The sequence below is a fragment of the Cygnus olor genome, chromosome 1 (genome assembly GCF_009769625.2).
Source record: "Cygnus olor isolate bCygOlo1 chromosome 1, bCygOlo1.pri.v2, whole genome shotgun sequence".
Lineage (NCBI taxonomy): Eukaryota > Metazoa > Chordata > Aves > Anseriformes > Anatidae > Cygnus > Cygnus olor.
Window position 1 is genome coordinate 85,715,508 of NC_049169.1, and position 13,313 is coordinate 85,728,820.

At 40.7% G+C, this 13,313-nt stretch overlaps 1 protein-coding gene across 1 annotated transcript; it reads left to right on the top strand.

Annotated features, from left to right (window-relative positions):
* The first annotated feature begins 5,532 nt into the window (after positions 1-5,532).
* Positions 5,533-12,799, top strand: PDZK1 (PDZ domain containing 1). Its single transcript, XM_040566861.1, has 8 exons — positions 5,533-5,742; positions 6,048-6,300; positions 7,210-7,346; positions 8,656-8,851; positions 9,109-9,305; positions 9,674-9,868; positions 10,668-10,967; positions 11,961-12,799. Exons 1-8 carry the CDS (start codon positions 5,533-5,535, stop codon positions 12,030-12,032), a joined length of 1,560 nt encoding a protein of 519 aa, XP_040422795.1. The 3' UTR covers positions 12,033-12,799.
* The last annotated feature ends 514 nt before the right edge of the window (positions 12,800-13,313 follow it).

The following is a 13,313-nucleotide window of genomic DNA, read 5'->3' on the forward strand; positions in this document are numbered from 1 at the left end:
CCACAAATGCAAAGCACAGCACCACACAGGCTGCCAATGAAGAAAGTTAGCTCTGTCCCAGCCAGACTCCATACAATCTCAACCCCTAATCCCATGCCATTTGCATCATGCTCAGGTCCCACAAAATCTGATAAGCTACATGTCCTCTGGACTTTCATGCCATCTGTCAAGGACATCACTCAGGACAGAAGTAGTATCATATTGGTTCATCGGGCACCAAGACTGGCTCAGTCTGGGTCACAACTGTACTCACACAGTTCCCTGAGAGGCTCATTCCTTTTTGGTTCAGATAGTTCCTGCTGTATTGCTTACTATATCATGCAAGTCAAATCACACATTGTTTTCCAGCAAGGATAAATATCCTTGAGGTACACACCAAATTTCCCCATCATTCCACATTGACTACCAAGCACACCTCGATCCATGAGCAAAGACAATACCACAAATGGTTCTCCCTCTCCCCAGGGGAGAGCAACCCACTTTGTCTTTCCCATGTCCCTACATGCACTACAGGGACCTCATCTCCTCCCACTGTATGAAGGGATTTTATTTTGGCAGGACCAGGACTGTTAGCAGATCCACCAGTTAACACTGGCCAAGTGGCTTCTGCTAAATTTACATCCATATGCTGCCATTCCCAGAGCTCAATGCTCACACCACAGTCTTCAACAGTCCATTGTATCAGTCAATCCTTCCAGAGGTTTGTGTGTGATAGAAGATGTGATTCACCAAATTAATTCCTTGATTCTTGACCTAGGAGTAAAAAAAGTTTGTTTGTTTTGGGTTTTGTTTTGTTTTTAGAACTGAGTAGCACTGAGTCAGTTCTTTCTGGGGTACTGTGCCACAGAACCTGACTTGTAAGACTCAGGATGGTGTTTTAGGCAGTGGCATGGTTTACAGGGTGTGCTTTTGGCCACTTAGTAGCGGCATGCACCATGCACATGTAGTACGTGCCTTGGCAGGTTCATGGAAGTGGTCCTATTCAGCCAATCTGCTAAGCCTCACCATATCAATATCCCAGCCACCGCCCTCTATTCCAAGGACACTTTACTCACATGGGTTACTTGATTGCGGTGCGTGTTTTGCATCTACAGGTAGCCTGTGTGATGTCCTCAATGGTGAATCACTACCCCTCTGTACATTGCATCTCTCACAATTACTCTCAACGTTTCAGATTTCTCACGCTTGTTCATCCTATTTTCTTCCCCTGTCCCACTGAAGAGGGAAGTGAGAGAGCAGCTAGATGGGCAACTGACTTCTGGCCAAGGTTAACCCATCACAGTCCTTTATTTAGCACCCAACATGGGTGATTTGAACTGGGAACATCTTGATCTGCAGTCAAATACTAACTAGCCAGGGTCAACCCACCACAATCCAAAACTGCTCTCTTTAAGACATTTCTTATAGCTGGACAAGGTTCTCGCCCAGAGCAAAGATCAGGCTTGCCTCAGATCACCTCCTTGACTGAGTTTCTGAATATAATTATGAGTAGAAGAGAATCCAATGCTTCTGCAAAATGCATGTGATTTGCAATTCTGCAGGCAAGGACAAGGCAGCTTATCAAGGCATTAAACATATTCAGTGAAACTTGGTTAAATAAATCACCTTTTAAATCAACCTTTGCCCAATCAAAGTCCAGACCTACCTATAGGTACAGACACAGGAGGGAGAGCAAAAGAGAATTCCTGTGAAGACTTCACACAGACATCACAGACATACAGGTAAGAGATTCCTTTTTTTTTGCTAATCTCTCTTCCCCTATAAAACTCCATTTAATGAACCTGATAATCTTGCACGTAAAGCTTGCATGAAGTGAAAATAGTAGTAGACAGCCCAATGTAACCTTCCTTCAATTTCTACATATGAAGAAATAATCTTTCCTCTAAAAGATTACTCTTCCTTCACCTTTGTGTACCACTGGTTTTATGTGTAAACTTCAGGAATTAACATAAGGTCCCAGTGTTTGTCAAGAAAAACTGCTTTGAGCTGTAGTTGAGGTCAATACAATTTGATGCATACCAATGTCCAAAGAATAGGGCGGGCCATCCCTGTATGGCGTTAGTCCCAATGCAACTGTGTGTGGGCTCAAAACAGCACTAAACACATCATCAAGGGAAACAAGTCATGATCTGCAGCCTTCCTAACCATGCATGATAAAATTCCCCATATTCTCCAGCTTCAGTGACATCTGTGTCAACTCTCTCACCTTCAAACTTTTTTATGTGCTGCCCAACTAACCTTAACAATGCACTTTTGGCTTCAAAAACAGTCTATGGCATTGATAGCCACAGAAGTGCTTCAGCACTAGGCTACTATCAAGATCATGGAGAGATTTGACTGAATTTTCTTAAAAATAAAATAAAATAAAATCTGTTCCCACATATATTATTCATATGAGTGATATAAAGATAAGAAAAAACACAGAATTGTAAAGAAATCTGTACATGCAAACAGATGACTTTTCTTAGTATTCATTAGGCTGTGATTAATGTCTAATCTCTGCAACAGAACTTTGGCCTTCTCACAAACTTCTATCAGGAGAGAGAAAAAAAAATCTACCCAGTAAAACACAGATATTCAAGTTTGCTAATTACCCGGACTTTCCAACCACAGAAAGTAGTCGTCATTCATCTATGCCATCACAGATCTTTGGCAGGAATTCCTAAGATAGTGAACTTTGGAGTTGTTACTTGGCCACAACTCTCTCTTACTTTCCAAATCTAATACCCACCCTAATGATACACATCACCTAAAATGGAGTTTCACTATATAATAAAAGCATAGAATAGGTTAGGTTGGAAGGGACTTCTGGAGGTTGTCTGGTCCAATACCCCATGCAAAACCAAGCCAGCTTAGATGAGGTTGCTCAGGGCTTTATCCAGTTGTCTCCAAGGATGGAGATTCCACAGCCTCTCTGGGCACTTGTTCTAGTATATGACAGCCCCCAAGATTAAAAAGCTGCCCTTATGACTGTCTAATTGGAATTATTACAGGCAATTTGCATCTGTTGCCTCTCATCCTATCACTATTAACTTACAAAAAGAATCTGGACCTGTGCTGTCTACACAATCCATTTAGGTAGTTGAAGACTACCTAAAGATCATCTCTTTGCTTTCTTTTCCCAAGACCAAATGAACCCAGCTCTCTTAGCCTCTCTTGAAATATCTTGTGCTCCAAAACCTAAATCACCTTAGCAGACAAGCCCTGATATCTTAATCACTCAGAGAGCTCAAAACTGGAGACAGTACTCACATGTGGTCTCACAGGTACCAAAAAGAGAGGAGCAATGCTTCCACTGACCTGTTGGCTACATTCTGATACCGCCTACTGTACAATTGACCTTCTTCACTGCAAAGCTACACCACTGACTCATGCTCAGCTTGTGCATTTGTGTGTTGTCCTGCAAAACTGTCTTCTGGCCATCCAGAAGCCAGCCTGTATTGTTATGCATGGTTCTTTGTTGAATTTAATGAGATTTCTGTCAGGCCATTTCTCCAGACTGTTGAGGTCTCCCTAAATAGGTCCTTCCCTATCCTCTATTCTACTGACCCCTGTCCCTCTGCTTGGTATCACCTATCAGTTTGTTGAGGATCTATTCTGATTCACTGTCCATGTCATAAAGATATTAAACAGCATCAGCCACAGTTAACAGCCCTAAACAATGCCACTAATAACCAGCCAAGAGCTGGATTAAATATTATTGATCGAAACCTCCTGAACCTAACAGCTCAGCCAATTTTCTGCCCATCTAATTAGATCCAGTCCATATGTCACCAAATCAGCTACATCGACTGTACAAGAGACTGTCTCAAAGGTATTGCAAAAGCTAAGGAGAACAGCATCCACTGTTCTCTGCCTGTCACAGAGCCAGTCCACTCATCATGAAGTTATCAGGTTCATCAGGCATTGTAAAAAAAACAGTAAAACCATACTGCACATCCTCAACTTCCTGGCCTTGACATGTGCCTTGACACAGCCTCTAGGAACATTTGCTCCTAAACTTTCAGAGGACAAAGGTCACTGCCTAATAGCAGTTCAGTAGCAATCCCCAGCATCAAGTCCTTAACCAGCTGGCCTCAACTTCTCTGGGAAAGTAACACAGCACCCTGGAGACACCAACTGGAAATTCTGCTCCAATTGTCACAAATTCATTGGGAAACCATTTGAATAAAACTACTGCCAACATTTTAGCAGCCTGCCACATCCAAAACCAAATTTAATTTCTTCCGTTCCTTTCCCACAGTGTCACGTTTTTATATTGATTGACGTCTCATTGCATTGTTAAGGTCATTAGGGTTGGAGACAGAGTTTTGCAGTCAGACAGGCAGCAAACTGAGGCTTTATGGTCATTTCAGGATTCACCTGAGAATAGGAAGATAAGTATAGCAGCCCAAGTCCTCTGTTTCATTTCACACAGACAGACAGTATTAAATTACCTCTCCTCCAAATGATTACCGGATGGCACATTCACACTGTCAGTAGGTGTATGCCTGAATATTCCACACTTTTGTTAAACCTCATAATACAAACCTACATTAATATCTTACCAAAGTCATATAACATATATATACATATAACAATATACCTTGGTAAAATGGCTCTGTTAGCTCCTCTTCATAACAGAATCAGAGTCTTTTTATTAAGATTCTGAGGCAGAGGAAAACATGGGCAACTCCAAGAACTTTGACTCTACCAGTAACTTCTAAAGAAAACAGAAATAAAAAATTAAGTACACAATTTTGTATGGAAACTGAGATGTAGAGCTAACAAACAGCTGGAAGATCTTTGTAGCTCTTGGAGACAAGGGTCTTCCTAGTTTCATTAAAGTCCTTCCCTTCAACCCTCCAATGCAAGTCTCACATTCATCAACACTCCAGTTACAATGTCTTTTCCTGAAGCTCAATTTTGTTTAGCTAAAATAACTAAGAACAGGAATGCCTCATTATTACAAGGTCCTTCCTTGATCCCACCTGCTCTTCCATCTGCACAGGTTGCTCAAAGAGGTTGCAGAGTCTCCCTCCTTTGATATATTCAAGTCTCACCCGGACATGGTCTTGGGCAACCTGCATTAGGTAGCCCAGTTTGAGCAGGAGTTGGACCAGATGACCTCCAGACACACCTTCCAACATCAATCATCCTGTGAAATCCCAGTCTGTCACTTAACTTCTCTATAGTGTTCCAATATTTTTGTGCAGCCATTAATTTTCCTCCGTAAGACTTGATTTTGGTGCTAAATTCTCACGTCACTTTTCACCACGTTACCACAGGCAGACAACTGCTTTCTTCCAGCTCTTCATCTTGCTTAATTTGCTTTTAGATAGGGACACATAATAAGTGAGGAGCAGGAGGGAAAAGTAAGGAGCGGGAGGGGAAAAGGATTCATTTCTTCTCCCTTTGCACAGCTGGAATTCTAGGGAAACAAAACCCCAAGAATTCTGAAGCAAACTGCCTCAGTATATATTTAGAGGGAACTCATCTAGGTCAGTTTGCTATTTTTGCTCACCCTTACCTTTTCCATCCTGTTTGGTAGAGATGACTTCTGTTCTCCACCCCCGAGAATGTAAAGTGACCAGAAAAAAACAAAAGAGCTATGGATTCTCCCTGCGTATTGAGAAGGACACAGCAGGACATCTCATCCGCAATGTGGAAAAGAACAGTCCAGCTGAAAAGGCTGGCTTGAAGGATGGAGACAGAGTCCTCAGGGTTAACGGCTTGTTTGTAGACAAGGAGGAACATACACAGGTACCTCTCTGTTTAATCTGGGATCACTCCTCCATGACCCAGATCTGCTGCCACTATGGAAAGCCTTCTCTCCAATTTTTATGGCATTTTCAGCTAGGAAGCCCAAGAGCTGAGTTAATTGATCTGGATATCTCCCTACATCATTTATCACCCACCATGGGCACGAAATGCCTTTGAGGTGCCTCCATAGTGTATAAGCAGAGGGATGTGACAACAAAATCAGTAAACAGTGTAATCCTTTCTGGGGAAATCTTTTAGGTCAATCACTCAAGCACCTGCTTGACATTTCACTTTGTTCACTACAGGTGGTGGAGATTGTGAAGAACAGTGGGAATTCTGTTGTACTTCTTGTTCTGGATGAAGCATCCTATAAAAGGGCAGAAAAGGAGGGAGTGAACTTGGAAGACCTGGGTCAAAAGGTGTCAAGAGGACAGCAGCAAAAGCAGCAGGCCACACCACCCATGGCCAATGGAGCAATCACTTCAGCTCCACAACCCCGGCTCTGCTACTTAGTGAAGGAGGAGAAGGGCTATGGCTTCTCCCTGAAAACCACAGAAGGTAAGAGCTCGGAGAGGGGAGATGGCATTATATACTACAGCAGAGACAGAGGAAACCACTGTTGTAGGAGCACACAAACTGTTATTGCTAGCAGAGGGGAAGTAAGCAGCGAGATGGTTTCAGATCCACCTCCGGCCCATTTCTGTACAAGATTTTTTTTTTTTTTTGAGGACCACATTTTTTATGGGGTGGAGAAAATCACTTCTGCAGCACAAGCTTGAACACCAGACATAGATTAAAACTGCTGCTTTAAGTCCTGTTCCATTCCTCCAAATCACCTCAAAAACTACCACACAAAGTTCTAGACAGCTGTAATAGAGGGAAGACCAAATGCTTTTCCTGATTTATTTCATTTAGAAAGTGAAGAGTTTTCAATCTCTTTCATGCATGCCTATTTTTCCCCAAAGCCAGTCAACAGAATAGGTAAGCTTTCTGGAAAGCATCAACTCTATAAAGAAGGTAATTCAGAGCACAGCATAATTGAAAGACCAAACATGGAAGCCTTCCAAACACAGGAAATTCTGAAGTGTATAAAACAACGTTAAAAGCAGCTTCTCACTTCAAACTGTCAAAAATAAATAAATAAAATCCCTTTCAGCTATCTTCATCAGCCCTTTTGACAGAGAAATACATGTGAAATATATGTGAAACCCCTTTGGTAGAGAAATAAGATTATTTGAGCTGCAGACAATGAAAAAAAAAATGCTTTCCTCCCCCACAGAAGTGATTTTTCCAGGGCAGAATAAGAGACAGAGGTGTGACTACATTAAAGGTTTACAGTGCCACTAGAATTTGCACATAAGCAGAGATCAAAAGTGTCTAAGGACATCAGGGCTGGACTTCCTTAACCATCAAATGCAGCCATGTTTCAGTGAATTACCCTGTGTACTGAGTTTTCATCTATTTCAGGTAAGAACGGGCTGTTCCTAGTAGATCTGTCATCACAAGGAGCAGCTGCCAAGGCTGGTGTCCAGAATAACGATCGCCTGATTGAAATCAATGGAAAAAATGTGGAAAATGACACACACGAGGAAGTGGTGGAAAAGGTATTTGTTTGCATACTGATTCATCTTCTGTTCTGGCCCGCTTTCACAGCAACTTGTCAGGGTTACTGAGGAGGCAGATCTGGCTAGTTTAAATGTTTCACACTAAATCTCAGAAGCTACTGTTTGTGTATCATCAGCACAGCAGAGTACCCCTCTGCTCTGGTTGTGCTGTTATGCAGCCTCTTGAATTGACTCTGAATGAATACTGCCATCAAAACAGGCCAAAAAAAAGCTAAATAGGAGAACTATACTGTTGCCAGGAATCCTGTTAAATAAAACATGTTCTGTTCCTAGACATCCTGGAAACACTCCCAATAGAAAGAGCGCAGGACATCAAATGTGGCTTTCAGGGCAGGAAGAGGGGGAACTCTCTGATGATACAGTTAGCATGGAACAGGGTAAATTCATGTTTTTAGACAGCAGTTCCTTTCTCCTGCTACGAAGTCCAAGATTAATGAAAATTACACTGCAAGTAATTTCACTGCCTGGCCTCAGCTGCAAAGAACATTACTAACGAAGCTTCCAGCTTCCCACTGTTGGCACTGCTAAAACACAGCTGGAGCTGAAGAGATTTCAGAGGGCCATAAGGCAGGCGGTACATGCTCTGGCATGCCAGAAACACAATTCAGTGCACACTGTTATGGAACTGTGCAACACTTGTGTTTCATGGACTACTACAGCATCAGCTGCAGACTGATGTCGGTTAAGATGAGTGAAGAGGGCACCCATTAAACCAGAAAGGAGCTGGAGAAAGATGGAATTAGACAAAGAGGTTGAACAGACCCAAAAGACTTCAGAAGCAGTAATACAGGGACATGAAAGAGGACCAAGAGTGTGACAGAAACTCAATGCCATGGCAAAGACTGCTTTGAAACAAAAATCTGTTTGTTGCCACTGTAATCCAAAATAGTGATATAGATGGCACAATATGTCGATATTGTGGAGGTCCAGATCTAGATGAGCGACAGATACTAAGGCTCACTGGATTTTAACCATCACTGTGTGCCACCCTAATGGCTATTAACTGTCTCAACTCTACAGAAAATTCTCCAGACCAGGAAAGCAGTAAGAAATGCAGAAAATTTCCTCTTATATGTGCAGGATCTCAGATGCCCGAGATCTTGGTATGTTCCAAATTACTAATTAAAAAAAAAATCCTATAGTAGCCTGGCCTAGACCTCCTTTGGCTGACATATAAACTGTACTCACACCATTAACCTATCAGTACACCAGTTACTGAAGTAGCTACAATTCCTACACGTTGTTGAAGGGGTCATATTTGACTGAGACTGTACATGTACTCACGCAGGTAAAGAATTCTGGAAATCACATAATGTTTCTAGTTTCAAATGAAGAAACAGACCACTATTACACAAGCCAGAAGATGACATTGAACAGAGAGAGAGCCAACCTAGAACTGCTTCCCCTCAAACCGCGACTTATTGAGCTCCAGAAAGGAGAAAATGGTTATGGCTTTTATCTACGTATGGAACAAAACACCGGTGGTAAGAACCAAGTTAACACACAGGCCATGACATTTGCTATACAGCTTACTCCTGTACAGGGTTTGCAGAACTCATTCTCCTCGTCTGGCTTCTTACTGCTCACCTAGAAGAAATCCTCAATAGACCTGTCGCAAACAAGACTACACTGGGGAAACTGCCTCAACCCTCAGTGAACAATTAGCCTTTAATATACAAAATAATGTTACACTTACCAAGCGTACTCCTTCACATTCATCTTTTTTCTTTCCTGATCTTAGATCATGTAATCAAGGATGTTGATTCCAGGAGCCCAGCAGCCAAGGCGGGTCTCAAAGATAATGATATCTTAGTAGCTGTCAATGGCGAGCGAGTGGATGCTTTGGATCATGAGAGTGTAGTGGGAAAGATTAAGCAATCTGAGAACAAACCCACACTACTGGTAGTGGATAAGGAGACTGACGCCATGTACAAACTGGTAAGAAAATGCAAGTTACTGCTAAAGATTCATAATTCATCATTAAAAAGACACAGAACCAGCAACAAAACAACCAGTCTGCTCTGAGAGAGACTTCTTCATCTTGAAGCGTCTCAGACATACCCATACTTCAGCAAAACCAGAGCTACGTTGCTGTGTACCCTTTTGAAGAAAACACTTAAAGCTTATCACATGGATCAACATTGTAGTTTCCTACTCAAACAGAAAGTAACAGCAAAAAGTAGTTCATTGCAGCTTAAATCTGAGTCATTAAAAAAGGTTTCAAATAAAGCATAGTTAGCATAAAAGCTACAGATTTCACAACAGAAGTTTCTATATTAAACTTTCCTTTGTCACTGTTTTTTCAGGCTCAGATTTCTCCTTATTCATACTACAACAGAGGAAAAGATCCAACTCCAGCTAAAACGGAGGAAAAAGTGGAGTTGCACAGTGAGCAGAAAGTGAACCACAAGCCAAGAATCTGCAAGATGGTGAAAGGGCCTAGTGGATTTGGCTTCAGTTTAAACATGGCCAAGAACAAACCTGGACTCTTTATTAACGAGGTACTAATGCAGGATGATGAACAACAAAAATCTTGGGTAGTCTGTTGGGCGGTCTCCTACCTTCCGTGCTGTAAATACATTTAAGAAATGCCACAGAAAAGACAAGCCTCTTCTCTAGCTCGCTTGGATATGAGCTGTAATTGTTAAAGTTAAACCGATATTGTAGGACCAAGATTAAAAGTTAACACCAAAAAAAAAAAAAAAAAACTAATTCTGTTAACCCTCATTCTAAAAGGAAGCAGAATCCAGGTTTTGCCTCATTTTTGTTTTTATTCATGAGCTTGGCATGCTAAAATTAGTTATTTTAAATAGGTATTTTTGAGCTATAGGATACCCTAAAGATGTAAGGCACATCACCTGTGGAATTCAGTGTGTCTAAGGATCAAATTTCTGTTATCTCAAATTATATCTATGCCTTTAGTTTTCTTGAGGGGTTCCACTCATTAATAAAGAAACTGTCAAATGTAGTAAAGTTAAATTTAAGTTACTGCCAATAATACAAAAATTGTTTTTTCACCTTGTCTTTATGATTCTAGCATGCCATCTATAAGGAAAGTTTATAAAAAATCCAGATACATCTTAAATCTCAAAAAGATGGGTTCTTTGTATATTAAGTCTAGGCCTATTACTTCTTCCAATCCATTTGTTTTCTGCCCCACACATCTCCCTCACCATGCTTATTTTGCTGTTACGTAAACTAACAACAACAGAGCAGTAACACAACAGTCTAGCTAGCCATAAGTTGCTAATGCATCTCTTCAAGTTTTACGCTAATACCAATTTGAACTTGCCTTTGCAGGTACAAAGCCATGGACCAGCTGACACAGCAGGTGTAGAAAATAATGACTTTTTGGTGGAAGTGAATGGGGTGAATGTGATGAATGAGTCCTATGACAAAGTGGTGGCAAGAATCCAAAGTAGTGGTGACAAACTAACAGTACTGGTGTGCAGCAAAGATGCTTACAAATACTTCCAGGACCAGAACATTCCCATCACAGCCTCTATGGCAGATCCAATCCACGACACTTCTGAACCTGCTGCTTATACAGAAACCACGCCAGCAGAGTTGGAGCGAACCTCACCTGAACCAAGAGAAAGGGTGAGTAACATTGTATTTCACAGATGTTGAGGTATCACCTAGCAGACAGGAAAAGAACGTTTTTTTTACCTACTGTGTATACCTGAGCTAGGATCTTTAACTTGTGTTGTTTTTTTAAAGTGAGTCCCTTATTAATAGGGAAGGTGTGATTTGATTATTGTAAACAACTCTTCCTTTCCCCACACATAATGCAATTGAGTATCTTTAATGCAAGATTAAATTGCAGAAAGAAACATACAGGGGATTTTGTGAAATAAGATAATCCATACATTGTGTGCCTTAATGAGGCAATACAATCCTTAAAGTGCAGAAAAAAAAAGTGCTTAAATACACCAAAAAGCATAACCTGCTTTAGGGGAAATTAGGTGGAATATTTCAAAACAAATCATTTTGTAGAAGAAAGAGCAATTGATAGGTTATAATGACAATTTCTTGGAAGTGTGCATATTTTAAATTATTTTGCTCACATTATGATGGTAGAAAGAATATGAAGCATGACAGAAGTCAGAAAAGCAGCAAGGTATTTCTTCTTGAAACAGTCATTTTGAACCCTCTGTGTGGTCAATCTTAAATACTTTTTTTTTTTTTTTTAATCATGCAAGAGAGACAGACAGGGAAGAATAAGACCAATACTGCCTCCTATCTATTTTTCATTACCTTTGTCTGCAAATGTCCAGCTGCAAGTTTTTTTCAAAAATTCCTTAGTCACCAAGCAGCGTTTTGCAGATCTGAAGTTAGCAGCATTTTTGTGTGCATATTCAGCAAATACAGGATTTAGACAATAGGAAATCTCTGTTAAACAAATTTCTCCGTTAAACATAAGTAACCAAAGAGCACTTCAATGACAAAAATCCCATTTGCTGGCTCATTCTGTCGTCCAAACAAATGTTTGATTAGTACAAATTAAAGCATGAGGCCTTCATAACACTGCAGACTACCCAGCATGTTTATGAACTAAAAATAATTCAGAACTTATTTGTTACTCCTCTGCAGGCAAGCTCATCCTCTTCTTCACATTCAGTTGCCTCAGCAGGAACAGACAACAGCGACGACACAAAGTTCTGAGGAGTCAAATTATGATGAGAATAAAAAGTCTTCCAAATACTCTTTCTTCAATCATTCTTTCTTACTACACCTCCAGGACCCGACTACCCCTAGGAGTCCTCCATACCCATAAGGGACCACAATAACTTGCTGAAATGCAGCTGCCTGTAATAAGCACTTCAGTGTAACCTGCAGTCATTTAACATGCTGCAATTGGCTTTCTACTTTGTAAAGTAGGGAGTCAGTCATTTACATCCGTAAAGGCTTTAATAAGTAGAGGTATACAGTTAAGTATGCTGTAGCAAAGGGAGAAAACATTTCATAAATTCATAAGTATTTGAGCCTTTTAAGGATAAGCTCTTAATAAAGAGCATCTGTTTTCTTGCCATCTCCCAGGAGGCAGTTCTCTTTCTAATCCAAGCCCGTCAACTCGATCTCGGTGGCGACTATCTGTGCTATATTTATGGCAGTACAACCGCTGTGATATGTACAACCGCTGATGTACACTGTCTATTACACTCCTTTCTCCTACTAACACTGCAGAAATTTCTTTCAAACATTAAGGTAACTTCATAATTTGTAACACAAAATCTTTAAGCACTATTCTCTCTGTCTACAGTTGTGGATCGTGGTAGTTAGAAGTGTAATTCAGTCACGCAAGTTTGTCTCACTCCAAGTTAACACCACATTGTCTTGGATGTGACATAAATAGCTCTGTGATACTGCTATTGTACGCTTTGCCTCCTTCCTGTACACCAAAGACAATACAGAAATAAACTGTTTATAAAGTGGTTGTTTTTTTCCCCAGGTCTTACCCTTATCACCTATGAGCTGTGTTCCAGAAGAATTTTATAACAAAGTCTGTAAGAGTGTCTATGGGAAGCTACAAGTTCAAGTCACATGAATAAAATTTACTTTTATATCTTGAATAACATCAAGAAGGGGAAACAGGCTACTGTAGAAGAATAGGCAGGTAGTGGGGAATACCAAATTTACAGCATATAAGGTAAACACATTTATAACACAGAAGGTAAACAAGGCATAGCTGTGATCTTTGACTTCAAGCTGAACTCAAGCAAACAGGAATCTAAAGCCTCTGTTCCATTTATACAGGCAGGGGAAACAAAGTTGAGGTTCAGCAACAGAGAGCTAAGCTCCAGCTGATAACGACAGCAAGTACTAATGATAGACACATGTTCCTTCAACTTCTCTCCGTTTCACTTCTGCCAGGCAGTAAACCCCAGCCACTTCCTAGCTCACTTCCAAACAAATATTTTGGGCTGACAAAAAACAACTCTGATG

What these genes read in the sequence shown, in the direction of transcription:
- PDZK1 (XM_040566861.1), top strand. Translation starts at nt 5,533, where the DNA reads ATGACTTCTGTTCTCCACCCCCGAGAATGTAAAGTGACCAGAAAAAAA. An exon ending in TATGGAACAAAACACCGGTG is followed by an intron (nt 8,852 to 9,108) that starts GTAAGAACCAAG and finishes TCCTGATCTTAG; the next exon opens with ATCATGTAATCAAGGATGTT. An exon ending in CACCTGAACCAAGAGAAAGG is followed by an intron (nt 10,968 to 11,960) that starts GTGAGTAACATT and finishes ACTCCTCTGCAG; the next exon opens with GCAAGCTCATCCTCTTCTTC.